The sequence below is a fragment of the Anabrus simplex genome, chromosome X (assembly GCF_040414725.1).
Source record: "Anabrus simplex isolate iqAnaSimp1 chromosome X, ASM4041472v1, whole genome shotgun sequence".
Classification (NCBI taxonomy): Eukaryota; Metazoa; Arthropoda; class Insecta; order Orthoptera; family Tettigoniidae; genus Anabrus; species Anabrus simplex.
Window position 1 is genome coordinate 190,216,013 of NC_090279.1, and position 26,757 is coordinate 190,242,769.

The 26,757-nt window shown below is 38.9% G+C and overlaps 1 protein-coding gene across 1 annotated transcript in view; it reads right to left on the reverse strand.

Moving 5' to 3' along the window:
- The window catches only part of LOC136886317 (phenoloxidase 2), a 55,385-nt gene that overhangs the window by 10,531 nt on the left and 18,097 nt on the right, over positions 1-26,757 (reverse strand). Inside the window, exons 2-11 of the mRNA XM_068230698.1 lie at positions 26,153-26,272; positions 22,767-22,971; positions 18,673-18,896; positions 17,301-17,503; positions 15,573-15,723; positions 13,704-13,805; positions 9,321-9,485; positions 7,704-7,832; positions 3,535-3,723; positions 1,736-1,871 (exon numbers count right to left, since the gene is read on the reverse strand). Of these exons, the coding sequence (XP_068086799.1) occupies positions 1,736-1,871; positions 3,535-3,723; positions 7,704-7,832; positions 9,321-9,485; positions 13,704-13,805; positions 15,573-15,723; positions 17,301-17,503; positions 18,673-18,896; positions 22,767-22,971; positions 26,153-26,272 (1,624 nt within the window). The remainder of the gene's footprint in view (positions 1-1,735; positions 1,872-3,534; positions 3,724-7,703; positions 7,833-9,320; positions 9,486-13,703; positions 13,806-15,572; positions 15,724-17,300; positions 17,504-18,672; positions 18,897-22,766; positions 22,972-26,152; positions 26,273-26,757) is intronic.

Genomic DNA, 26,757 nt, shown 5'->3' on the forward strand with positions numbered 1-26,757 from the left:
TATTCCATGTAGAATTCATGTGGCCATGCACACACGTTTTCTGTGTGGTCAGCAGCCGAAGCAATATGGCTTTTGTGCTATAACCCCTGAGTGTAAAAAAAGTAGTTTAGCAGTGATATTGAGCGAATGCTCTTCCTTTGCGGTGAAAGTGAAGACGAAAGTGACAATTATTCTTCTGAATCGAATTATGATTCCATGACGACAGGCACGAATGTGAAGAAATTGAAGACGTTCAGACTGGCTGGGTTACGTTAGGAGGGCCGCGCAACAGATTCGATTTTATCGGCAGTAGTGGGATTCGTGCTAACTTTGGGGATAATCCTGAACCATTGACAATATTTGAACATTTTGTTAGTGATGAGATACAAAGTGAAAGTAATGAAATGGCGTATGGCTTTTAGTGCTGGGAGTGTCCGAGGTCATGTTCGGTTCGCCAGGTGCAGGTCTTTCGATTTGACTCCCGTAGGCGACCTGCGCATCATGATGAGGATGAAATGGTGATGAAGACGACACATATACCCAGCCCCCGTGCCAGAGAAATTAACCAATGATAAATTCCCGACCTTGCTGGGAAACGAACCCATGACTCCTGTGACCAAAGGCCAGCACGCTAACCATTTAGCCATGGAGCCAGACAGTGAAAGTGATATTCCATCTGATACAAGTGACAGTGAAATCGTACCTAAAGCAAGAAATATATATACATGGCACGTGGAGAATTAATGCTCACTCAAGGGGTTAAGATCACCTTATTTGTTTAAATTACTTGGTTTTTGCTAATGTATACCTTTAAATTTCCTCACTATCTGTTAAGTACCTGTATTGTTCTCTCATTTTACAGAAAGATGTGAAAATATGACAATCCCACTATTATCGGCACACTTTATTTTGGTGCATTTACACCCTAGTGCTGAATCGGTCAACCTCGGCAATCTTTGAGATTCGTACTGGCAACCTTTGAAACACAAACCACGAATCGCTTAAACATCGTTGTGTGACATCTGGCGTACACATAACGTACTAGTACTGTTGTTGTTTACACAACAAAGCCAAACTATAGAATTCATGCTAGGAACAAGACTCACATCGAGAAATGTTATATAATGTTATATAATGTGTATGTGACACAGTTATTGGCTTAAGATAATAAGGGTTTAGAAACTTCATATCGATCGATCATATTCTTGATTCAATTCAGATTTCATATTCATTCAGTTGGCAGCACTACCGGAACCGAGACAGCTCCCTCCTTACTCCTCACCCCCGTACACAAATGCACCAACATAAAGTGTGCCGATAATACTACAGTTTGTCAAAGAGCTCATAGTATAGTATTTTCTATCAAACTATTTGCTAGATTACTCACAATATTTTACTCTTTGTTATAGCTGTTAAAGTGCTCTTTCCTTTTGGCCGTCTAGTCGAATATTTGTTCTTTGTCATTGCTCCAGCTCCGTTTACTCTTAGCATGTGCTCAAGAACTCATAATATTTACTCTTTATTACAGCCACGGATAGGTATTATGGTGACAATGAGATAGGGAAGGGCTAGAAGTGGGAAGGAAAATGGCCTTGGTCTTAATTGAGGTACAGCCCCAGTATATGACTGGCATGAAACTGTGAAACTCCTCTTCAGTCTCCTTATAAGATTCCACAAAATATGATGATAGCTATAAGCCTACTAAAGAGATCTTTAGCCCTATTTACATTTAGCTCTCTTATATGATTATACTTACACATAGTTTGGAATTTATCCAATTCAATGAAGAGAATTCTCTGTTGACGCAGCACAAATGGTACGCCACGTTCATCAAATTTCGGGGCCATGAAAATACGAACAGTTCCCATTCTGGGCTGGCCAGTATTCTCCACCTATGGACAACACAGAAAAAATTATTCCATACTACACAGTTGTTGGAGAACAGCCTGTGATGGAATAAACAAAGAGGATGTAAACAGTGGACTGGCAAATCAAGAAAATGCCATTTTTATAAAACACATACCTAATTTCCCATAGATGTATGTCTGTCTCTGTTTGTGGGAGCTAACCTCGAGAACCATCAAATGGGTTTTGATGTGGTTTTAACTGTTGTTAGGAGCATGTATCAAGGAGGGTTTCAGTGCACAAAACGTTGATCTGTGACCAAAGCGAGCTGATCAGTGGCAATTTTAGTAAATCAAAGATAAATTGACATCTCAGCAATTCCTTGGCTATTTACTAACTGATGAGCCCAAATTAGCACACTGGGGCAAAACGCTGGCAACCAGGAATGAATTAGCTGGAAAATTTATACAGCCAAAACTGATTAGGACGTTTATATGGGGGCCAAAAAGTAAATAATGTCCTAAACAGGGAATGTGCTAAAAAATGAAAAACAATTACACTGTTAACTTTAAGGTTAGATTTGAACGTAAAAATAATGACAATGAAAACAAAGAAACAAGTGTTTACAATTATACTTAATAAAATAAATAATGAAAGAATACATTTTAAGAACACCAACATAGCAAAACGTCAAGAAAAACTATCCTTAGAGCCGCCAACTATACAAGTCGCTTACAATTATGTTTGAAGTTATCGTAGGAATATCCAACATCTGGGCAATTTGCACACATTTCATGTGTGGATTATCATCCACTCTCTTAATAAAGTTTAATTTTTCATCATTTGTAAACTGTCTAGCTTTCTTCTTCTCCATGACTGAATGTCCTGCAAACCACTATGCGTAAGTATAGTAGGCCTAATTTATGTACGTTGCACAATTCACCTCTGTCTCTAGTCACATCTCTGCTCATGGTTATGAGGGTATTTAGGGGTTGTAGTAAGGATGTAAAGGAGAGGGCATATAAGTCTCTAGTAAGACCCCCAACCAGAGTATGGTTCCAGTGTATGGGACCTCACCAGCAATACTTGATTCAAGAACTGGAAAAAGCCAAAGAAAAACAGCTCAATTTGTTCTGGGTGATTTCCGACAATAGAGTAGTGTTACAAAAATATTGCAAAGTTTGGGCTGGGAAGACTCGGAAGAAAGGAGACGAGCTGCTCAACTAAGTGGTATGTTCATTCTCAACTGTTCTAATACTGCACTCTGTTTCACTTATTTCTCTTCACAATGGTGTTTAATTTCAAATTTTCTGCATAATGAAACAACTAGCTATTTGCATCCCTATGGGAATCAACGTCTATATTATCCTGACTGAAGATCTGTGAAGATGGCTCCTCAACGAGTGTTGATGCCTGCCCTCCTGATGAAGTTGGGAAGCAGAAATGAGCTTGTCAGGGGCCGAGAAGATATGCGATGTAGAGAAGTGAGATTGATGAGGAGAGAGCCTGTCTATTTGAGGGTGTAAAGATTGTCCATGTCCTTTCGTGTTTCCACCTTTTTCCCCTGTGTCCTCTTTCTGTTGCTCCTTCGCTGACCTGCCATTGTGTTGTGTGTGCTCCTTTTCTTATTCCCGTCTCTATACACGACTTAAATAGCAACTCAGTAATTTTTTGCAATCCTTAAAATATCAATATGGTAATGTTACTTACCTGAATGCGGTAGGTAAATGGAGTGTGCTGCAGATGGGTGATGCGAACAAACACAGGTCCTCGTGGAGCGATGTCTAAGCCTCGGGACAACTCGACGTCGCTTTGCTCCCAGAAAGTGTTGAACTCATTCCTGCTGCCTCCATCTGATATCACCTCTATTCCTCTGACATTGATACCATCAAAACCAAGCTAAGAAAAATAAAGGGTTACCCAATTATTCACTTCCATTTGATAAACTCTTGTAAAAAGTAATTACACAACATTGACAGAACAACATCGAAAGTAAAATTTTTAGGAGAAATTCCTGAACTATTTGAAATCAGAACAGGAGTCAGACAAGGAGATGTATTATCTCCCTTATTATTTAATTTAGTTATGGAAAAAGTGATTACAATATGGCAAAATGAAACTAAAGGTATAAATATTGGTAGATTATCTCCAAAACAAAATTTACCTTAACTCTTTGCTGGTGGAAACATATATATGTGGTTGACTTTTCTAACACTTCGGGCAGAAACCTATATATATATTCCGTTCGAAAATCACGGGTTTATTAGCTGAGGAGGTACCCAAATATGCTCAGAGATGGCAGGAGCTGTTCTTTCAACTCTTCCGCTGAGGGAAATTCCCGCAGTATCTTGCCGAGTTTGTTCTCCTGTTTGTGGGAGTTACATAATGCATACGTAGCGTGACGCAGTTTTCTCGTGTGCATACTTCTTACGTATTTTTGTGGTTTTCTGGTAAAATGGCATCGCGAAAATGGATTAGTGATACAGACATAGAGTCAATATTGGATGATACGGATGAAGAAGTGTCTGATTTTAGTGAATGTGAGTCTGAGGACAAAAATTCTTCCTCCAGCTCGCCTGAGTGCAACAACGACGCAAATGGCACTGACACAGATAGCGAAAGTGCGGACAACTGGACGGACGTAATAGCGACCCTGGGCCAACAAACATTATTCCCGTTCGTAATATTGATCAAGGGCCAATATTACCATCACACTTTGATACTGATGTGCCTCCTGTGGAATATTTTCATCTATTTTTTGATGAGAAAATATTTGATGATATGCTCAGTGAAACTAAATTACATGGGGACGAAAGGAAGATACAGGCAACACCGGCCACAAAAAAAGCACAATGAGAAATTGGCATCACCCAACATTGGGTGACATAAAGGCATTTATTGGTGTCATCATCAACATGGGGCTTCACCCCTTGCCAGATGTCAAAGACTATTTTTCTATGCCCGGGTTTTAAAAAAATGCAATTTTTTAGTGATGTGTTCTCCAGGGATGAGTTTTTACTTATTTTCTGGAATCTGCACTTTGCTCATGGGGAAGGAAATATGCTTCAGAAAAAGAGTGAACACATATAGGGTAATAATATAAAGTCTAAAAGTCTCCTACACACTATGTAATAAATGTATTGATAAGGTAATGTAATAAATGTAATGTAATAAATGTATTGATAAGGTGGAGACTTTTAGACTTTATATTGTGAATAAAATCAATATGGAGATGAAACTTATAGATTATAATAAAAAAAATAACACATATAGGGTGTTCTAGAGAAAATTAACCACTGTCACATCATAAAGTGGAGTGTGCCTTGTGCCATTCTTCCAATGAAAAAATGATTTTACGATTTTTATTTTGCCTTCAAACCACTTCAAATCTGGATTTCCACTCCTAAACAAGGTATCTGGTATATTTAGGCACATTTTCATGGTTTTAGTAAATTTCCCAAAATTTTGCATTCATTTTTATTCTTTTATTTTCTTTGCCACCTATGGCCTTGAATGACCGCCACCCGCGAATGGTTAATATATTTGCATTTGATAATGATATTGCTGTCCCATCCAACAACAGACAGGAAGCAATCCAGTCTGTAGAAAAACTCCATGAAACAAGACTCCAAATTTCTTATGAAACAACAAAATATATGGAAGGGACTAGATCAGATTTCAACAGTCAACTATTAATCACCAAATATGGAAATATTGCTCAAGTAAACAAATATAAGTCTCTAGGTGAAATTATTGAACCAGCAGGGTTAAATAAGCAAGCTAACAATGAATGAAGTGCAAAACTTCAAAGAGCATACAAAATTACTAGGAACAGACACATTGTAAGAACTACATCAAAAAAGGCAAAATTATACAGAAAATAGAAGCACTTTATGTGCATCTGAAACTATTATAATTGATGGCAAATTTCAAATAAACATGATCAAAAAAAAAACAAGAAAGGAAAATCCTTAGAAAAATCTCAGGACCAAAATGCAAAAATGGAATTTGGATTAAAAAAAGAAGTCACATGAAATTTATCATTAACTCCTCTGATATCAGGAAGGGCATCCGGTCATAAAAACTGGCAACCAAGATTCATCTCACTTCATACCTGACCCCGTAGAGGAATGGGTTGGACATGCACACCACAGTAACCATTCTGTACTTTATGAAAGATGTTACAATGGGCCCCTCTTTCATTAATTATTTCCAGTCATTAATAATCAAATTATACCTTGAAAATCAGCACAGACAAAAGCAAGACCACCGGGCGAGTTGGCCATGTGGTTAGGAGCGTGCGGCTCGCATCCGGGAGATAGTGGGTTCGAACCCTACTGTTGGCAGCCCTGGAGATGGTTTTCTGTGGTTTCCGATTTTCACACCAGGCAAATGCTGGGGGCTGTACTTTAATTAAGGCCACGGCCGCTTCCTTCCAATTCCTAGGCCTTTCCTGTCCCATCGTCACCATAAGACCTATCTGCGTTTGTGTCAAAGCCTTAAAATTGTGGACAGTTTCAAATACCTATAAAACAAAACAAACCCCACGGCGCAACAATACCAAAGGGCCATGGCTTATCAAGCGACTGCTGCTTAGCCCAAAGGCCTGCAAATATGAGGTGCCGTCTGGTCGGCACAACGAATCCTCTCGGCCTTCTAGACCGGGGCCACTATCTCACCATCAGATAGCTCCTCAGTTATAATAACGAAGGCTGAGTGGACCACGAACTAGCCCTCAGATCTAGGTACCGAGATCGACAGCTACAGTCGCTTAAGTGCGGCCAGTATCCAGTATGTCAAAAACATATCATATGTAAGGCTTTTCAGGTGTTTGCTCTATTAACCAGCATTTCGTCTTAGGTCTGACACTAGACTCATCAGAGTGGGATGTGTCAGACCCTACCCACTGACGCTGGGGTGTATGCAGGTGAACTTATCAGAAGCCCTTATAAGAGCCACAGTCTGATAACTGCATACGGAAGATAAATCTCCACAATGGAATTATTGCCCGCCCAGCAATTCCAAATGGAAAATTCTAAATTCCCAGTATTCGGGAGATAGTGGGTTCGAACCCCACTGTCGGCAGCCCTGAAGATGGTTTTCCGTGGTATCCCATTTTCACACCAGGCAAGTGCTGGGGCTGTACTTTAATTAAGGCCACAGCTGCTTCCTTCCCACACCTGGCCCTTTCCCGTCCGATCGTCACCATAAGGCCTATCTGTGTCGGTGAACGTAAGGCAAAATTTTTAAAAAAGTACCAAAACAGATGACGGAGATGAAGTTTGAGGAAAAAAAGAGCGAGAGTGAGACCTAGATCAAGGTGGATCAGTTCAATAAAAAGTGGTGCAAGAAGAAACCTGGACTGGGACAAAATGATAGAAGAGGAATCGTGAAAGGAGAGAGAAGGTGGAGAAGTGCCATAAATTTCCCGACCTGGTACGAGTTGGATAAGGCGAAATGAGAAGGATTTGGTAGTAGTGTTTAGCAGTGCTATGAGCAATATGCTGCCATGAATATTGTAGTTCTTTGCACAAAAAAAACAACCCCTGTTTGATCAACCAGAACAAAAATAAGTTAACATGGTAGATAATAGTGTACAGCACGCTGCTGCCAACTGAACGTGAGTTAAGCCACTCTTATTTTAATTATTATTTATTCTTTGTGCTTTTTGCTCTCAAATCTTGTCTTTGTCAGAATTAAATGTTATGAATTATCTGGTAATTAATGTAGCTGAACTGTGGGATGTTTACCTATGCACCTGTCAAAAAAATGAAACACAATGTAACGATAACTTCCTGTACAACAATACTTTTCTCTGGTACGCCTGGTATCGTTGCAACGAGATTTCACTGCATTCCAGATGTTAACAGTTAACTAACCTCTTGCTCGGTGTAACCAGGTAGAGTGCGCTTGTAGTCCTGGAACATGTCGTCGATGAACTTGTGCAAGAGGTAGAAGGCTGGATCTCTCATGGTTGTGGCAAGATCACCCATCACACTGAAAGTTTCCTAGAATATAATGAAATAAAAATAATTATTATACTCATCTCTTAAAATAGACTTTCAGAAGATAGGGAAAACATTTATTTATCTGTGAAAAGTTACGGAAATATTATCTTTCTTATTATAATTATAATACAACAGAAACACTTTTTCACCTGAATAAACAATCAAAGACTGACAGATTTCAGAAAATTGAAAGGAGGATTGGAAGAACCTGCATCAACAAAAAATACCAGAAAGATGGACAGTCACGGATAATACCTAACAAAGTCATGTACAAAGAGCTAGAACCCATTACTGATTCTATGCGTAACAGGAGACTGGGATTCTTTGGACATATCATGAGGATGCAGGATTCGTGACTTCTGAAACAACTAGTACAACACAATCTCGTCTCAAAAAATACCATAACAGGATGTAAATGGATGAGAGAAGTAGGAGAGGATCTGAAGGAAATAGGTCTTATAACAGAAGACACCACAAATAAGATAAAATTGAATACAAAACTCAAGAATACAAACTTCCGCTTTACCCTTACATGAAACAAACCAACAACATGCGTATTTTCAACCGAGGAAAGGGCAGGAAGATTGGAGCATCTGAAGAAGTACTGGTAGGACCGCAAAGCCCGAACAATCCCTTCAAAGAGACATGAACAATGGACTGACTAAAGTGATCCTATGCGGTCATAAAAGAAGAAGAAGAATCTGACATTCGTCAGAAAGAACACAACAGATAAAATGACTGTTCTTCAAGCTCCTATTGGTTATTAGAAAACAAAGTTACTGATATCACATGCTCACTTTGCAGTTAGTGTTTCTATGGAGGTTGTTTCCTGAGCCAAGGCAGTCCGGCCTCGCGGTGTAGGGGGCAACACGTCCGCCTGTCACCCGGCGGCCCAGGGTTCGATTCCAGCTGGGTCAGGGGTTTTTAATTGTAAATGATTAATATCCCTGGCCTGGGGACTGGATGTTTGTGCTGTCCTTAACGTTCCTCTCCTCACAATCAACACTGTACACTTCCGCAATTCCAACTACACACATGTTCATATCATATGGTGCACGTAGGAGCAAAATATCTCCAAACGTCGACGCCCCGAACAAATAGCATTTAAAAAAAGAAGGCCAAGGCAGTCACGTTACTAAATTATAACACACATCTACGCTGCATATTTTATGCGAGGAAAAATTTGTGACAAACAAATTAGACATATTAAAACATACATCTTTTCAAATATAGCATCAATGATATAGCAAGTCAGTAGCAACTACAAATGATGTACTGATCATCTTTGTACACCAGCATCTATGTCAATTGGGGTGGCGCACGGAGCGACTTTGCCTCACAAAATGTCTCTTCTGATATGTGCAAAGGATTTATCTCCATTCATTCAGAGTGTTTAGAACCCTAACATCTTAACAATAGCACCACATCTCTAAGGCCATGGAATTACAGTTACAAATTATTGATCAATGAGCAGGAGACAAAACTTACCAAATGTCTGTTGTCTGGATCATGGACGAGAGCTATGGCAAAATGGCCCATATTGTGTAGATTCCCGTACAGGTTCGGGTTGATAGAGAGAGTGCTGGCTTCTATCATATTACCAAGAATGTCAATGCCATTAAATCCGGACAGGTCCACAGTTTCACCTCGAGTCTGTAAAAGAGAAACAGTAACATTTTATATCTGTTTGTCTGTAGACTGGTCTCAATAAATCCTCAAAATGCCCTTCTCATTTATGTTCCGCAGCAACATCGTAAATAAAATTACAGCAGTTCTCTTGACTTTATATTTTTTGGAATATTTATCTGTTTCTATTCAATTCAAGACCATATCCATGGCTTTTAGCTTTCCTGTCTGTTTGCTTGTTCCACTGCACCATCACAAAGTATGTTGAGAAAAATCAAAATTAGGCTTTCATCATGTGTTTATTGTCTCAAAAGGTGCTCAGTAGGGTTATGACTTTATAGTGACCCCATGTTCTTGTGCCATAGATGGATGAACTTTTGCTCAAAAATAAAGAAAACGACTTTATTTGTAATTAATTGTTTAAAAAGGTCACCCCAAATCAAAAATTTGTTTTTACCATATACAGGTACAGTACACATAAAACTAAATCAAAATAAGTATTTTAGAAATGATTTAGTTCAATTATAATGACATAATTATATACTGACTGTCTGGTCAGAGCACCCTGCTACCGTATGTGACAGTAGACGGTACTACCTGCGACTGTCTGGCAGACAGTTGGGCGGTCAGTACCAAACCCGACAAACTAAGGGAGAATCAATGGTTGTTTTTTTTTTTTTTTTGCTAGGGGCTTTACGTCGCACCGACACAGATAGGTCTTATGGCGACGAGAATCAATGTTTAAGGGTGGAGGAGTTCTCCCTTAGGAGGCTTCGTGAAGCCTTTGTGTAGAAAATGACACACACAAATTCACCAAAACACTGGTGCCTTAGGTGTGACAGGGAACTGCCCAAGACCAAGGGAGATTACCCCAACAGAAAGTCCTCTACAGTGTCAGGCCTAACAAGCCAGCTGAACAGAAATGATGAGTTCGCTTTCAAAATCGAAACAAGTGGCAAGCACTTGTACAACACATCCAGAAAACTAGATTTGGAAAATGATGATGATGAAGAATTGTATAACACATAGTTTTGGAGCAATTAATTTATTGTTATAGAATAAAACACAAAATGAGAAAGAATCACAAAACCAAAAACTTACATATCGATTCTACAAGTACCAACTGAGCTATAATAACCGAAAATGAGTACAGTATTTAGCATAATAATGGCATAGTGTAAAGTTGTTATTTTTGTTAGACTGCACATTCTGCATACTGTGATTTGATCTGGGAATTTCCAGTCTTGAAGGTTCATGATTCCACAACCTTTTTACACTATTTAATGCATTTTCATGGCCCTGCAAGGTGCTGCATATCTTCTGATAATCATTTGAATTGTCAGTAAACTAATGATCTGCTCAACTGTCGAAGATAAATCTACAGATTTTGAGTTTTGAGGTGGTTCTTTCTGGTAAAAGAATAAATGACATAGGAGCTAGTATTCCTGGGGAATTCCATCTGGCATTATGTAAGTTAGGTAAGAAAATGACTTCTTCAGTTATTCAAGTGATTTTTTAAATTACACAATTGTCCAGAAAAGCACATACTTATATAGTTCTATATTTTTAAAATTAGTGATTGTTCTAGAAATTTCTGGACACTTCTATTAAATAATAGAAAGTTTAATACTGTCCTAGAAGGCTCTAGAGAGTTTTACAAACATCCAGAATATGCAAATCAAAACCACAGCAAGGATCTTTTTGACAAAATTAGAATAATCACTCGATAATTCAAGCCATATTCCTGGAATATACAGAACTCAAAGGGGGATGATGTTGTGGATATAGAGAATGTTCTGGAAACATGGAGATTGTACTGCCAGGATCTGTACAGTAAACAATGTAATGCACAAGACCAAGTGAAGATAGACAAGCAGTCAGATCCTGAACCTGATATCCTCCGAGATGAAGTAGAAATGGATTTGAAAATGCTGAGAACTGGAAAAGCGTGTGGACCTGATGGAATAACTGCAGAAGTCTTGAAAGCTACAGACGGTGCTGGAATTGAAATGCTGTTGAAAATCTGCCAAGCAATACGGAATTCTAGAAGATGGCCCAAGGAATGGGTACAGTCAATCTTTGTCCCAATCCACAAGAAAGGATCAAGGAAAAAATGTGAAAATTATCGCTTAATTGCTTTGATTTCACATGCCAGTAAAGTTATGCTTCATATCCTGCACAAGAGACTTCGGGCATTTCTAGAGTATCAAATTCCTGAAGTCCAGACTGGATTTATGAAAGGAAAAGGTACTCGAGAACAGATCTTAAGCCCAAGACAAATCATAGAAAAGGCTAGACAATTCAATGTTCCGGTATATCTGTGCTTTATTGACTACCAAAATGCCTTCGATACTGTCAAATGGAACCATCTTTGGAAAATATTGTATGACATGGGTTTGCCGCTCCATTTGATTGATCTCCTCAAGTCCTTGTATAAGGAAAATACAGCCACTGTGAAGATTCAAAACAAACAGTCTCAGCAGTTTCGTACAAGGGCTGGAGTTCACCAGGGATGTATCCTGTCACCGTTACTTTTCAATATCTATGGTGAATATGCAATGAGAACTGCATTAGATGGCTGGGACAAAGGGTTTTCCATTGGGGGATGCAAGATCAACAACTTGAGATTTGCTGATGACACCACCTTGATAGCATCATCTGAAGAGGAGTTGACAGAGTTGATCAAGAGAGTAGAGGAAGCAAGCCTAGAAATTGGATTACGCCTAAATCGACAGAAAACAAAGTCATGATTGTTGATCGTAAGAACAACAACAGTCCACATATCAAACAGATTGGAGGGTGCGAAGTTGTACATCAGTATGTATACCTAGGCTCCTTACTATCCAATTCTGGTGGTTCCAAAGATGAAATAAAGCGAAGAATTGAAATAGCAAAGGTAGCAATGATCCATCTGCGGAAGATCTGGAAAGATAACAACATCACCATTAAGACAAAAAAAAAAGAAGCTTGTTGAATCTCTAGTCTTCTCAGTCTTCTTGTATGGCGCAGAGACGTGGACCATCCTCAAACGTGATCGTGAACGGATAGAAAGCTTTGAAATGTGGTGCTGGAGGAAAATGTTAAGGATTCCTTGGACAGCTTATTGCACGAACACATCAATCCTGAACCAACTTCAGATAAAAGTTTGTCTATCATGTAAGGTCTCTCAACGGATTGTACGCTACTTTGGACATATAATGCGCCGAGATGGTAGTCTTCAAAAGCTGATTGTTGAGGGCAAAGTCCAGGGAACCAGACAACGAGTATGAGTACCAACGCGATGGAGTGACATGGTGAACGGCCCCCTACAGTGTTCTCTCACAGTAACCACATTGAAAGCTTTAGATAGGGAAGAATGGCGAAGTATGGTTCATCGGCTAGAGGGCTGAATATTATGATAGTCACGATGCCTCAGTCATGAGGCAAAACGAAGAAGGAGAAGAAGAAGAATATTCTATAAAGTACCAAAGAGTTAGAGGTGTTTGAAGAAATTTTGACAAGACTCAAGAAAGTACCAGGGATGTATCTTGCATATATGACTGAAATACAATTTTAAAAATTTCAAGTTAGGAGTGACCTTTTTGAAAAAAACTAAAGAAATGTAAGTCCTTTTTCATTACTTTTGAGCAAAAGTACATTATTTCATGACAAAGGAAATCAATTTTCTTACAAACCATCATAACCCCAGTGCTCACTGGCCCAATTCGACCAAAACAATCATGTCTGTCATCCTTAAACTTTACAATCGTAAAAACACAGAATTTTTTTTTCTATTTTGCTTAACGTCGCACCGACACAGATATGTCTTATGGCGACGATGAGATAGGAAAGGTCTAGGGTGTGGAAGGAAGCGGCCGTGGCCTTAATTAAGGTACAGCCCCGGCATTTGCCTGGTGTCTAAATGGGAAACGACAGAAAACCATCCGCAGGGCTGTCGACAGTGGGGCTCGAACCTACTATCTCCCAATTACTGGATGCTGGCCGCACTTAAGCGACTGCATCTATCGAACTCGGTCACACAGAAAATACTTTCTAGTCCAATCGTCCAGTAATGTAGAATAAATTGAGTTATAAATTCAAACTTTTTCATGGTACTTGTATTCATAAAGGCAAACAAAACAAAAGCATGCTAATAACATAGTGAAAATCAATTAATAACATGACTTCAACATTTCTAGATTTTTCTCAAATCAGTCATCACCAGCACCGTCTAAGATAATATTTTCCTTGGGAGAATAGACTTACATTTTGTGCACGATTCTCCTGAATAGCCTCGTAGATCCTGTCTCGCCAGCGTTCCAGGTCTTGGATAGTGAACACCAGTTCCTGTTCATCTCGTTTAACATCCTGGAAAACAAATTCAGCACAGCACTATGAATAACACCCATAATAAACTGCTTGAAATAGCACCGCACCAATGAAATACCTGCAGCCTTTCATTCCTGGTTATTGCTTCCAGATTATGGAATAAGAACATGGTAGATACCGTATTAAAAAGCCTCGCTCATCTGGGATGTTTAAAACAGTCTACCATTAATTCCTCTAGAGTGGCCACGGCCGCTTCCTTCCCACTCCTAGCCCTTTCCTATCCCATCCTTGCCATAAGACCTATCTGTGTCGGTGCAATGTAAAAACAAATTGTATTTACTCAATATTAATTTCTGCAGACAGAAGAACCTAACAGTTTAAACTAAAGAGAGATAGTTACAATGATCCATAGCCCGAGCCAGGAGCTTCCTGGACAAGGGTGGTAGAAGAAAAAGAAGATAAAAAAAGAAGAGAAAAATAAGAAAAAACTGGACCACTATTCAGATCCTAACTTCAGACAGATTGGGCAGATTGCAGAAACATTTTTAGACAATGTTTGCAGTTAAACAATGTCTAAGTATGGCTGCCATGTTGCAAAGACTGTTATTTATCACTTAGACAGTGTATAAAATCAATGTTCAACTGGTCATGTTTAAACACTGCTGAGAACAATGTTTAACCTCAAATTTTAGGACTGAACCACAATCAGAGGTTATGTACCAGAAACATATAATTAGTGTCATCATGCTGAGATGTTTCCGGGGAAAAAGTTTAGTCCGACTGCCACTCTGTGAGTCATCTCCTGCAATTAATTTGAAATGTACAGGGAGGTACAGTTTAAAATACAATTTCGCTTCCCAAGGGATAGTAAGTATAAGGGACTAGTTCCTTGTAACCTACACAAGGGACAGTCCAGCAACTGTCAACTTGACTACAATTCTTGGCAACCTATATATTTTATTATATTAGAATAACTTGTCCCGATCGTCAGAGGGCTATCACATAGATCAACTGGGAGGTATTCAGTTATATATACTGCCAAGTAAGCACACATCATAATGACACTAAAAATTAGGTAGTCTGTCTGTGTTTTTTTGTGACGATCTCCAGAATGCAAGCTACATCTGTATGGCCCATACAACTCATTTGGTTACACGGTACTATAGTTTCATCTTCCCTTCGCCAAAGCTATTTAGATTATACTCACTGTTACAATGCTATAATGAAAGCTACACTTCCTCGTACGGTGGTGTGTCGCTTTAGTTTCAATTATATTACAGTATTTAATTTCCATCAAAAGCAATATTCTTATCTGTCATGCTCATGCTTAGCCATACTTCAGTAATGTGTAGGAAGATGACACGTGGCTAACGTTTAACACACGCACAGATGAATTTCATTGATTGCAACATTCAAAGAGATGCATGGAAGATACATCTATTTCCATTTTCAAACCAATATTCACACTTTAAACAACATCTAACTAAACACTGGCTGAACATTGTTTATGCAATGGAAGTTCATATTTAACTTAGAAGTTGTTTGCATAGACGTTGTCTAAGTCTTAAAACTAGTCATCATTTCTGCAATTGGCCCGCTATAGCTGAATGAGACATTAAAATAAATTTTACTACAGGTGAGAAAGTTAACCCTCATACAAATGCAGGTTCATCCTTTTCTTGTTCTCATTTTTTAGCTAATTGTGAGCTATAAGATACAGAAATAACGATTAATTATTTGGTAGTTTCCTCAAATGTCAATATATTGATTGCACTTTCTCCGTTAAAAGTGTGTATTTAAACTTACCTTCAATTGAGTGTTCTCAAAACGTGGAGGCCACACACGGCTGGCTACAAGACTGTCCAACTTGGAGAAGTATCCTTCCTTTATAGTTTCTCGGAAGTTATTGAAGGGCTTCACTCGTGCAAGTTTGTTGCACATTCTTTCAAAATCATACCTGAAACATAGCAAGGTTTCATCTTAATACTGCTTATGACTGTTTTGCAGCCCATCTTCAGTGAATAAAAATTTTTAAGAGTAGTTTCTGCACAATATACAAACAATGGAAATTTACAAGGGACAAGCATCATCTCCTGACGTGCCAAAAATTAGACCACACCTATCAAAGCTATTGGGATACGAGAAGATTAATAAATCATTATCATTTTATAGTTCCGGTTTCCTGGGTACCGTTGGTGAGCCTCTTCCATTCTGTCTTACTGAGATATGTTCTGTTGTTAATGACGTACTCCAGTGTCCTTCCCTGATCTGCAACGTCCATCTTTATGATGTCCATCCAGTGGTTTCTTGGTCTTCCCACTATCCGTTCTCCTGCCACGTGTCCAAGCTGTCCTTATTGGCTCTATCCTCATTACATGCCCAAACCACCTCAATCTGGAAATGCTGACTCGATCTAACAATGATATCTCAATCCCAGCTTCCTTCCTAACCACATCATTCCTTAATTGTCCAGTTTGGTTTCTTGAATTGTGGACCTAAGGAATTTTATGTCATGTGCCTGCAACCTTGATGAGTCTTTCTTAGTGAAGGTACAGGTTTCGATATCATAGGTTAAGATTGGTATGAAGTACTGATTGAACATCACCAGCTTTGATTTTGTTAGGCCTTTGGTATCACAGAGGAGTGTTCATAGTTCCTAGTAAAAGTGAGAGCTCTTCTGCACAATATTTGACACCTCCTTTGTGGTTAGTGTATCTTGAAATATTACACTGCCGAGGTATGTAAAGTTTTCCCACACTTTCCAGTTGATGGTTTCCTAGCATGATGTTCACTGCTCGTCCCTCTCTGTTTATTTCCATCACTACTGTTTTGACTTAGCTTATCTTGAGATTGAACTTCTGGAACTTAACCTTCCAGTCATTAAGTCTCAACTGTACTTGTTCCTCAGTTTCTCAGCAGATCATAACATTAGCAAAAGCCACTGCATTTAGTTCACCAGAGGTTTTCTTGATGTTCCTCATTATGTCATCCAAAATGGTGATAAACAGTAATTGGGATAGTGCACTGCCTTGCTGGACTGCACTTCTGGTCTGGAACCAGGATGAATGTCCGTCACCCAATCGCACACTGCTGGTGCTAATACAGCATCTGAAGATTACTCACCAGTCCCTCTGGCACATTCCTCTTTCTCAGGCATTCCCGTATCTTTCTCCTGCAATGGTGTCATATACTTTCTCAATATAAAGGAAAACCATCAACAGATTAATAAAATTAATACAAAATACTGTCATTACAAAAACATCACCAGCAACAATTACAAAGCAATATATTCATACACTTGTCTGTTTCTTATCCATTAGATGTGTTTTACAAAACCTACAGGGTTCCTTTACTATTTCTGTGTTTGTCCTTGCATTCCTCAACTTCTATAATGTGTGCAAATGTATCAAATTGCTCTTTTTATTCAGTACTTAACATCTCTTTGGTACATCCTCGACATGAACTAATATGCTGAATATGCATATCAGGAGCAATATTTTTGTAAACTAGTGCTCCTAAAATAAATGTTCTTACCTTGCAATGATCTGCTGATGCTGATAATACCAGAGCTCACCACGACGATCCTTGTTCACAATCTCCATGGGTCCAGAACTAGGATACACAAGATGCCAAGTCCAGTGATGCAAGTTAATACCCATGTCTTCTCGGAAATAGGCTATGCGATGCTCAATCTCTACATCCGTGGCTGTGTAGTCCCGTGGAATCACAATAGGTTGCTACAATCAGAAAACGGATCTTGCATTATCATTATTATTATGAAATTAATAACAGACTAAGTAAAGGTACAACATTTTATCATCAAGTCAAAGAGCTTTTATGCGATGACAAAGTACCCAAGAGAATGAAATTAACATTATATAAACAGTATTTCATACTAATTGTAACATATGGACTAGAAACACTGGTAACTAATAAGAGACAAAATAGTAAGATCCAAGCAGTAGAAATCAAATTTCTAAGAACATTGGTTAAAAAGACAAGAAGAGATAGAATTCAAAATATTAAAATCAGAGAAGAGCTGAATATAGAACCGTTAGTACAGAACATACAGAAAGCAAAACTGAGATGGTCCGTATATGTAAAAAGAATGGGGAATGAATGGGTAGCAAGAAGGGAATTGGAAGGAGAAGTTAAGGGAAAGAGACCAGTCAGAAGACCGAGAAGAAGATAGATGGCTAAGATTTGGAAGGACATTATAGAAGCTGAATTGGATGTGGCAGAAGTAATGGAGTAGGAAAAGTTAAAGGACAGAAAGGAGAGGAGGAAGCTTGTAAAACACCCCCGGGTGACTGGAGTGGGACATTGATGATGATTATTATTATTAACATAACTGGCCACATTGGACCACCTAAGTCCTTCTACGTTCACTATCTCTTTTAGTTCTTGCAATCTGCCCAGTACTTTTTCATTCTGAAGGTATTTTTCTAAATTCATCTGAAATCGCTACAGTCCTTCCATGTGTCATTTCAACTGAAAATTTGGTAGTCTTAAGAAGGGTGTTAATTTTGTTTTTTGTTCTCTGCATCTGCTATCTCAAGTCCAGCTGCTTTCAGATCTTTCTAAATTTCATGGATCCATTGTCCCCACGGTTTCTTTCCATGATTTCTCATCAATCTTCCGTATTATAGAAAAAGCAAGGAAACTCACAACACAACTATTTTCAATGCCCAAAAGAGCACAAAGATCGGAACATATGAACAGATACTGGGAGGACCTCAGGTCCTGAACAGGCTTGGATAATGGACTGACTAAACAGATCTTATGCGGTCACAAAAGTGAAAAATTCTCCGAAACTGTAAACAAGTAGTTAGTTGGGCATAAAAAACAAAAAAATAAACCATTAAAAGTGAATGAAGAAATATGAAGAAGAAAAAGCAAGACATACCCTTTCTTCTGTCTGAAGAATATTGATATCCTGGCGCGCTTTTGTAAACACTGCTCGGTCGAAGAACTTCTCGGGCAGCAAAGCATTGAGAGGAGGCAAATCCACATTCTGAGTATCATTACGGTGCAGCACAGCGATGGACATAGCGAACGTCCAAAGACCAGGGTTGATGGTGTCACGTGTCAGGGCTGCTGCAGTGATGAAGTCCGAGAGACTGCGCATTCCTGTTTGACAGCATCAGACATTCGGTCAGGGAAGTGGTGTACGAATTCATCTTTCATATGCATGAGAGAGACATTTTTGAAATAATGCACACATCAGGGGCAGCAATTGCAGCAATTGGGAATAAGAAGTGGGTGTTGAGAAGTGCATATAAAATTTGAATAAAGTTATAAAAATAGCTACAAAATAGTAAGTTTGTTATGCTTTCTGGGTGAATTTTGACAAAGAAATAAAGGTTGACACTTTACCAACTTAAAAGTAACAGTCTGGAATTTTGATTCAATACTAAAATAAAACTTTCACTAAAGGAAAAATAATTACACATGTATTACAATTAAATAGAAGTTTGGTGTGATTATACAATTAAAAAAGTCATTCAGTATTTTACTACACACACACATTGAGTGAGATCATTGTAAGTACCTAGGTCTTAATGTAAGGAAAAATCTTCATTGGGATAATCAGATAAATATGATTGTAAATAAAGGGTACATATCTCCACACATGGTTATGAGGGTATTTAGGGGTTGTAGTAAGGATGTAAAGGATAGGGCATATAAGTCTCTGGTAAGACCCAAACTAGAGTATGGTTCCAGTGTATGGGACCCTCACCAGGATTACTTGATTCAGGAACTGGAAAAAATCCAAAGAAAAGCAGCTCGATTTGTTCTGGGTGATTTCTGACAAAAGAGTAGCATTACAAAAATATTGCTAAGTTTGGTCTGGAAAGACTTTGGAGAAAGGAGACGAGCTGCTCGACTAAGTGGTATGTTCCAAGCTGTCAGCGGAGATATGGTGTGGAATGACATTAGTAGACAAATAAGTTTGAGTGGCGTCTTTAAAAGTAGGAAAGATCACAATACAAAGATAAAGTTGGAATTCAAGAGGACAAATTGGGGCAAATATTAGATATTATAGGAAGGGGAGTTAGGGATTGGAATAAATTTCCAATTTCTTTGCAATTATTTAAGAAAGGGCTAGCTGAACAACAGATAGGGAATCTGCCACCTGGGCGACTGTCTTAAATGCAGATCAGCAGTGACTGAGTGATTGATGGAGACCGCTAAACTGACGAATGCGCGTGGCAAGTGGGTGAATCGTACTTCAGCGTGCATGATCTTGACAAAAATATACCCCGGCTACCCTTCCTCACACGCTAAATCTCCACTAGTTGCTGTTGCGCTGTACGAATCACCTAGCCTTAGAGAACGACATTTTGAGCGTATTTAAAGGAAAGAATTAGGTGATGAGACAACAGAAATGTATAAGTTGCTTTTAAAAAAAATATATATAATTTCTAGTTTCAAGCCTCTAAAATGGAATAAAAATGTAATATTAATATTGAAAAGATTTCATAACAGACAAAGTAGGTGTCCCCCCATACTACAAAAAAACGTATTTTTTTTTTGGCGTCGCACCGACACAGATAGGTCTTATGGCGACGATGAGACAGGGAAGGGCTAGGAGTGGGAAGGAAGCGGCTGTGGCCTTAATTAAGGTACAGCCCCAGCATTTTCCTGGTGTGAAACCACGGAAAACCATTTTCAGGGCTGCCGACAGTGGGGTTCGGACCTACTATCTCCCGAATACTGGACACTGGCCGCACTTAAGCGACTGCAGCTAACGAGCTCGGTAACGTAAAATTTAACAATTTTCTTATTTGTGCCGAAAGTTGAAGGGCTAAAGGTCCCAGAAAGGTTTCAAATTTTGAGTGTCGGATAGCTCTATCAAACTTAAAAAAATAATATTAATTTTTTGATTCAAATCCTAGCCAAATTAACTTATTTACATAATTCTTTCTATGCTGTGTTCCTTGGTTCAACATGCTGAGCGTTTTTGATTTTTTGAAAAATGTCCCCACCACATGTAGTTATAAGGGCTTAAGTGAAACAATGCGTTGGCTCATATTGGCGCTCGTAGTGGTAGAAAAAGGCAAACTGCCAATCTAATCAACTGGATAATGATGATTAAGAAAAGGATTGTCATTTCTTTAGGAATAAATAAAGAATATATTTTCATACTTAATTCACCTAAAATTCATAGCTCATATACCTAGGATGCTTTCAACATTGGGTTGCTTGCCTGAAAGGATTTTCTTTTTCTCCACAAATGGCTGCCTCCCTTCTTCCCCAGACCAGGCGAGTTGGCCGTGCGATTAGAAACATGTGGCTGTGAGCTTGCATCCAGGAGATGCTGGGTTCGAATTCCACTGTCGGCAGCCCTGAAGATGGAAGATTGTTACCCATTTTCACACCAGGCAAATGCTGGGGCTGCACCTTAATTAAGGCCACGGCCATTTCTTCCAACTCCTAGGCCTTTCCTATCCCATCGTCGCCGTAAGACCTATCTATGTCGGTGCAACGTAAAGCCACTAGCAAAAAAAAACAAAAAAACAAACAAGGGACCTTCATCCGCCTCCCTAGTCGCCATTCCTGTATTTAGAGTCACAAATGCTCAGCACATATTAACATGAGACAACCAAAATTTATATTTATGAAATAGTAAAAAGTAACCATTTTATTATTATTTTATTCCCTTGTAAAGATAATGTGCCCTATGTAGAAACATCACTTGAAAGACTGAAAGACAAATTAAATACATCACATTATTCGCTATGAATTATCAGTTCATCAGTGGTGTATACTGAGGGTTTCCAAGGCTATCGGTAAAGGCCAAACCTCAAATGAGAGCAATAGAAATCTAGAGCACCTATCGGACATTCAGCAGCATGCCACATGAAGTGAGGCGAGCCGAATGGAGAGGGACGCAGCCTTGCTCTCAGAAATACACGCAACATTTTTTCTCATTGCATTCAAGTTTTGTAAATGGAATAATGTTAGATGCTTACATAAATATGTCTGTGACGTATCCCTGTGCCGTCACAGTTTGTCGAAGCACTATTAGAGGTGACCTGAATGTATGTCCTATGGCTCCCCACACCATGATGCCATGGATTACGCCTGTGCATCTCTCCACAATATGGACAGGATCTGCCCTCTGCCCTTGATGCTGCCAAACCCGAACAAGATGGTCATCAGAGGTTATGGAGTAGCGGGACACATCACTGAACATGATGCGACGCCAGTCGTCCTCTATCCGTGCCTCCCAGGCAAGGCACCACTCCAAACACAGGCGTTGGTGTTCTGGTGTCAATGGCAACCGACGTATGGGGCAGTATGACCCCAATCCGGCGGATGCGAGTCGGAGTCTCTAGTACATGTTAACGGATGGCGGGTGCCGAAGTTAAGGTATCCCACAATGCTTGGTGCACCGTATGACAGTCCTCCCTCGAGGTGGTGTTTCTTGGTCGACCTGAACCTGTACGACATGATTGGGTGCCCTCATGTACCCACTGAGTCCAACATCGGGCCAGTGTGACATCTGAATAGCCCACGTGCCTGGCAACTGCACCATATGACCAACCAGCCTCATGCAGTCCCACAATGAGGTCTCTGTCAAATGATGTCACTTGGTGGATAGACTGTCTAACACGTCTGCTAGGCATCGCAGGTGCTTCGTACTGTGCGTAGTCCTCACTGCACGTCTTGATTAACTGTCTGACTCTCAGCAGTTGACTGGTAACAACTTATCAACAACAGGACAGTGCCATCAAGAATGCACTCTGGTGGGCATTCTACACATTACAATTCCTTGAAAATCTAATCATTTACTCATACATCAATGGTATGCATGTATACTGAAATGGGATGATATTGGACCACTCCTTCTGGCTACTTAACTTTTTTTGTCAGGCAGTGAATTTTAAAATTATAGTTCATGAGATTTTGGAGATAAAGAGACATAAATATTGCAATTTTTACATATTTTATGAAGTAAAGCATTTGAACTCCCCTTAAATTAATTTTTCTTACCTAGAAAGACTTCAATAAGTCGTCCTGCCATCCTACGGTGTAGAGGGATGAAGGTAGAAAACATCTCATCCCGTTTCAGTCTCCTGGGAAGACTCAGGTCTGGCAAACTCAGGGAAGGGATATCGATGCGCTTTGCACCTGGCTCACTCTGTCCACCACCAAAACGATTTTCTAGTTCGGAGGAGAATGGCTTATACTGTTCTGGCTGAAAAATAATATAAGTCTTACTAACTTCAGTTTTATAAGTATAAGAAATGAGACAAGTGTAAAATTGCTATGCAGTAGACATGTATTCTCTAATGCAGACTACGACTTATGAACTTTTTAAATGTGTATGTATGTGTATTTTGCTTTTGTATTTTGTAATGTTAACTTATGGGATTCAACACCATTTAATTAAAATGATACTGTGTCCTTCTAATAATCTTGAAAGGAAAATCTGTGAGGCTATCAAAATTAAGAAACACCCAAACAATATGAATTTAGAAGGACATAAAATCAGCAATTCTTGGATGCCTATCATATATAGTTTAAGAGATGCAGACCACAGCAAACACACAGGACGAACCTGAAGTTATGAAACAGCACTGGTAATTTCCACCACCTGGATGTGACACATAACGTTCCAGAATTCTCACGAGACTGCCAGGGGACTTATGTCACACAGAGACAGTAGGATATATAAGGCCAAGATCAGTAACTTCTCTCATAGTTTGATTGCTGCCTAGGAGACCGATTACCTCTGACCGAGTAGGGTTATTTCAGTTGCCTTGACAAAGAATACTGCAAATATATTTGAATTGTCAGGAAACTATACGGAATGTACAACACAGTTCAACCCGGAAGAGGAACTAAATAACTGTACACACCATGGAAGCTCCAATTCTAAGATACAGTGAGTTTCTCTCATCAGATGGCCGGGAGGCACACTCGGCTCACCTGCCTCCCATTGACTCTAACACAAGTGCGATAACAGGTATAACTTGAAAACAGTATTCTCTCACCCATGGGTCACTAATGCAGTTATTAAGCATGAATTATTAAGATTATTATTATTATTATTATTATTATTATTATTATTATTATTATTATTATTATTATTATTATTATTATTATTATTATTATTATTATTTCTTGTATGTATAGTTGGGAAGTGTTACATCCATTTAGTATTATTTATATAGTTGAATGATCGTATTCTGTGTGAGGTTATGTCATGGAACATATGTTGTACATAGATATTCATGAGTTCAGTTAATATAAATACAGTACATGGAAATTAATTTATTCTTACCTGTATAGTTTGTAATCCATAATTGTGAAACACACTGTAACTTCCAGGATGGTATAGTCACTAGAACGTTTGAGAATATTCTATACATTGTAATCTATGTATTGGACGCTGTGGAATATTCAAGAAGGTAGTTCCTTTTGTAATGTATCTTTCTGCAAATCTGGCCCGATATATATAAGGAGAAGATCTTAACGGTGAAGTCAGTTACTGTTAGTTACTGCTGAGCTGTGGTTTGGAAGCTATTGGAAGAGGGTTATTGTTCAGTAGCATGTGGCTGACATGCCGAATTAGGCAGTCTCCATGTTGAATCGATCGGTAGTCATCTGTTTTCAACTGCGCTTCAAAGTGTCAGTTGTCAACTCTTTAAAGATGGTGGCTTTGTTGATACTCTACAAGTGAAGTGTTTTTGTTTTGTGATACAGTGATTCAGGTTAAGTGTATATTAATCTGTGAATAAAAGTATTGTACCAACTGACAGCATCTCGTGTGCGCCTGTGTGGATATGTTAACTCATCACTCCCCGCTCCGCTCCGCGACACAGCAACAGCACAAAGCTTCAAAGTTCAGGTCCATTAAACGTTGATCTATCACTCCAACTGTTCTCGAGCTGTGGAGTGCTTTGAGGTATGATTCTCATAATGCCTCCACATAGAGAGACCGTGCAAGAACTTGCAAACAAATTGAGGGGGACTGGTTCTTTACTCGATAAGAAGCGAAATGTTAAACAAGTGTACTTGAGGGAAAAGTAAATGAAATTGCATAAAGATTAGAATATACGCCAACAAAATCCCTAAGATGACTTGGACAAGAAGAGCTCAGCATAGCAGGCTATGAAAATGTTAACATTGAAATAAGTGTATGCAAGAAAAACTGAAAGAACATATCCGGAGAAAAATAGCCTCAATTATGGAAGACAAAGTTATGCGTGTCAATCAGAGTTTCCTAGATGATACCAGAAATGTGTGGATGCAGGAGGAGAACATTTCCAACAACTCCTGTCATAAGGAATGAGCTTATTTTCTTAATTCTTAAATTTATTAATTCTTATTTTCTTAATTTTAATTGTTATGTCATGTCATGCATGGATAAAGTGAGCGAAGTGTTATGTCGCGGAGCGGGGAGTGATGAGTCAGTGGGAGGCAGATAAGCTGGGCGCGCCTGCCAGCCAACCGATGAGAGAAACTCGCTGTACATAATATGTTGGTACATGTTTCAGTCAGTATGATCTCCTTCAGCTAAAGAATTAATATGTTTATTTAATAAACTGCTGAATTGTTGTAATGGAAACATAAATATATTATATTCTCCATTCTGAGAATGTTTATTATCATTAATGAAATTAAAATATTTCATGAGTGAAATGAAATGTCTGTCTGTTAGGTCATCAGCTCAGAGGCTGGTTGGATCCTCAAATAGCACCACCAAAGGTTATGCGGTTATAAGGAAACCGCAAAAACCAATGGCAGCACCAAAATGAGGCATACTAGGCAAGATGAGGAGTGAGGTAGTTTGCCATTGCTTTCCTCACTGGGTCAGAAAGTGCTACTGCAGCACGACTGACCCTATGAGTAACACCTTTCATAACACTTAGATGCACTAGTTGTGTTCTGAATGTCATTACTCAGCACCACCCATACCCCAGCAGCTACCATATTGTCACAGCCATGGATGAGACTGGGACTTCGGTGGAAGCTACACTTTACTCTGGCCTGTGCCAAGGGATGAATACAAAAGTACTGTATCCATCAAGAAATGGCAGCAGGCAATGAAATGAAATATATAACAAAATATACATTTCCAAAGAACGTTCAATTTGAAATCCTTTAGAGAGGGAAACATATCTTTCATTTGTTTTTTCAAGTTTAATAGAAAATGCAGGATTGCTAAGCAAATGTGTTGCTGGGTTAATGTTATTACATAGTCCAGATGGGAAGGAAATTATCAGATAAAGTCAATACGGAACAAATATATTAGTTTCAATATTCGTCAATTGCAAATCAAAGAAATACACACATTTAAAATACAGTACTGTCTTTTATGTCTTTTTTAAAGCAATTTCAGATTAGTTCCACATAAATTGATGAGCACTTACCAAATAATCTGCAGGGATGTGGAAGAGAACTTCTTTGTTTGTGCCCTTCGCATAGAAGAGCGGCTCCAAGGGCCGGTCCATCAGGTACAGAATTGTGTTCTTATCATTCAGGTCATTTTGCTATATAGAAAGAAAGAGAAGTATGTATAGCAGGAAAATAAGAACCCACTCAGCTCAGAAATGAAACTTGGATGCTAGGAAACAATGGAAAAATAAAGAAATACCAGGTTCAATATTACCAAACATCTTGGTCTATCATTCACTACTAATCTGCGATCATGACAGTCGCTCAGGTGGCAGACTCCATATCTGTTGTTTACACAGTCTTTTCTTAAATAATTGCAAAGAATTTGCAAATTTATTAAACATCTCCCTTGGTAAGTTATTCCAATCCCTAACTTCCCTTCCTATAAACAAATATTTGCCCTAATTTGTCCTCTTGAATTAAAACTACTACTTCTTCTTCCCAGCCCAAACTTTGCAATATATTTGTAACGCTAGTATTTTGTCGGAAATCTTCCAGAATAAATCAAGCTGCTTTTCTTTGGATTTTTTCCAGTTCTTGAAACAAGTAATCCTGGTGAGGGTCCCATACACTGGAACCA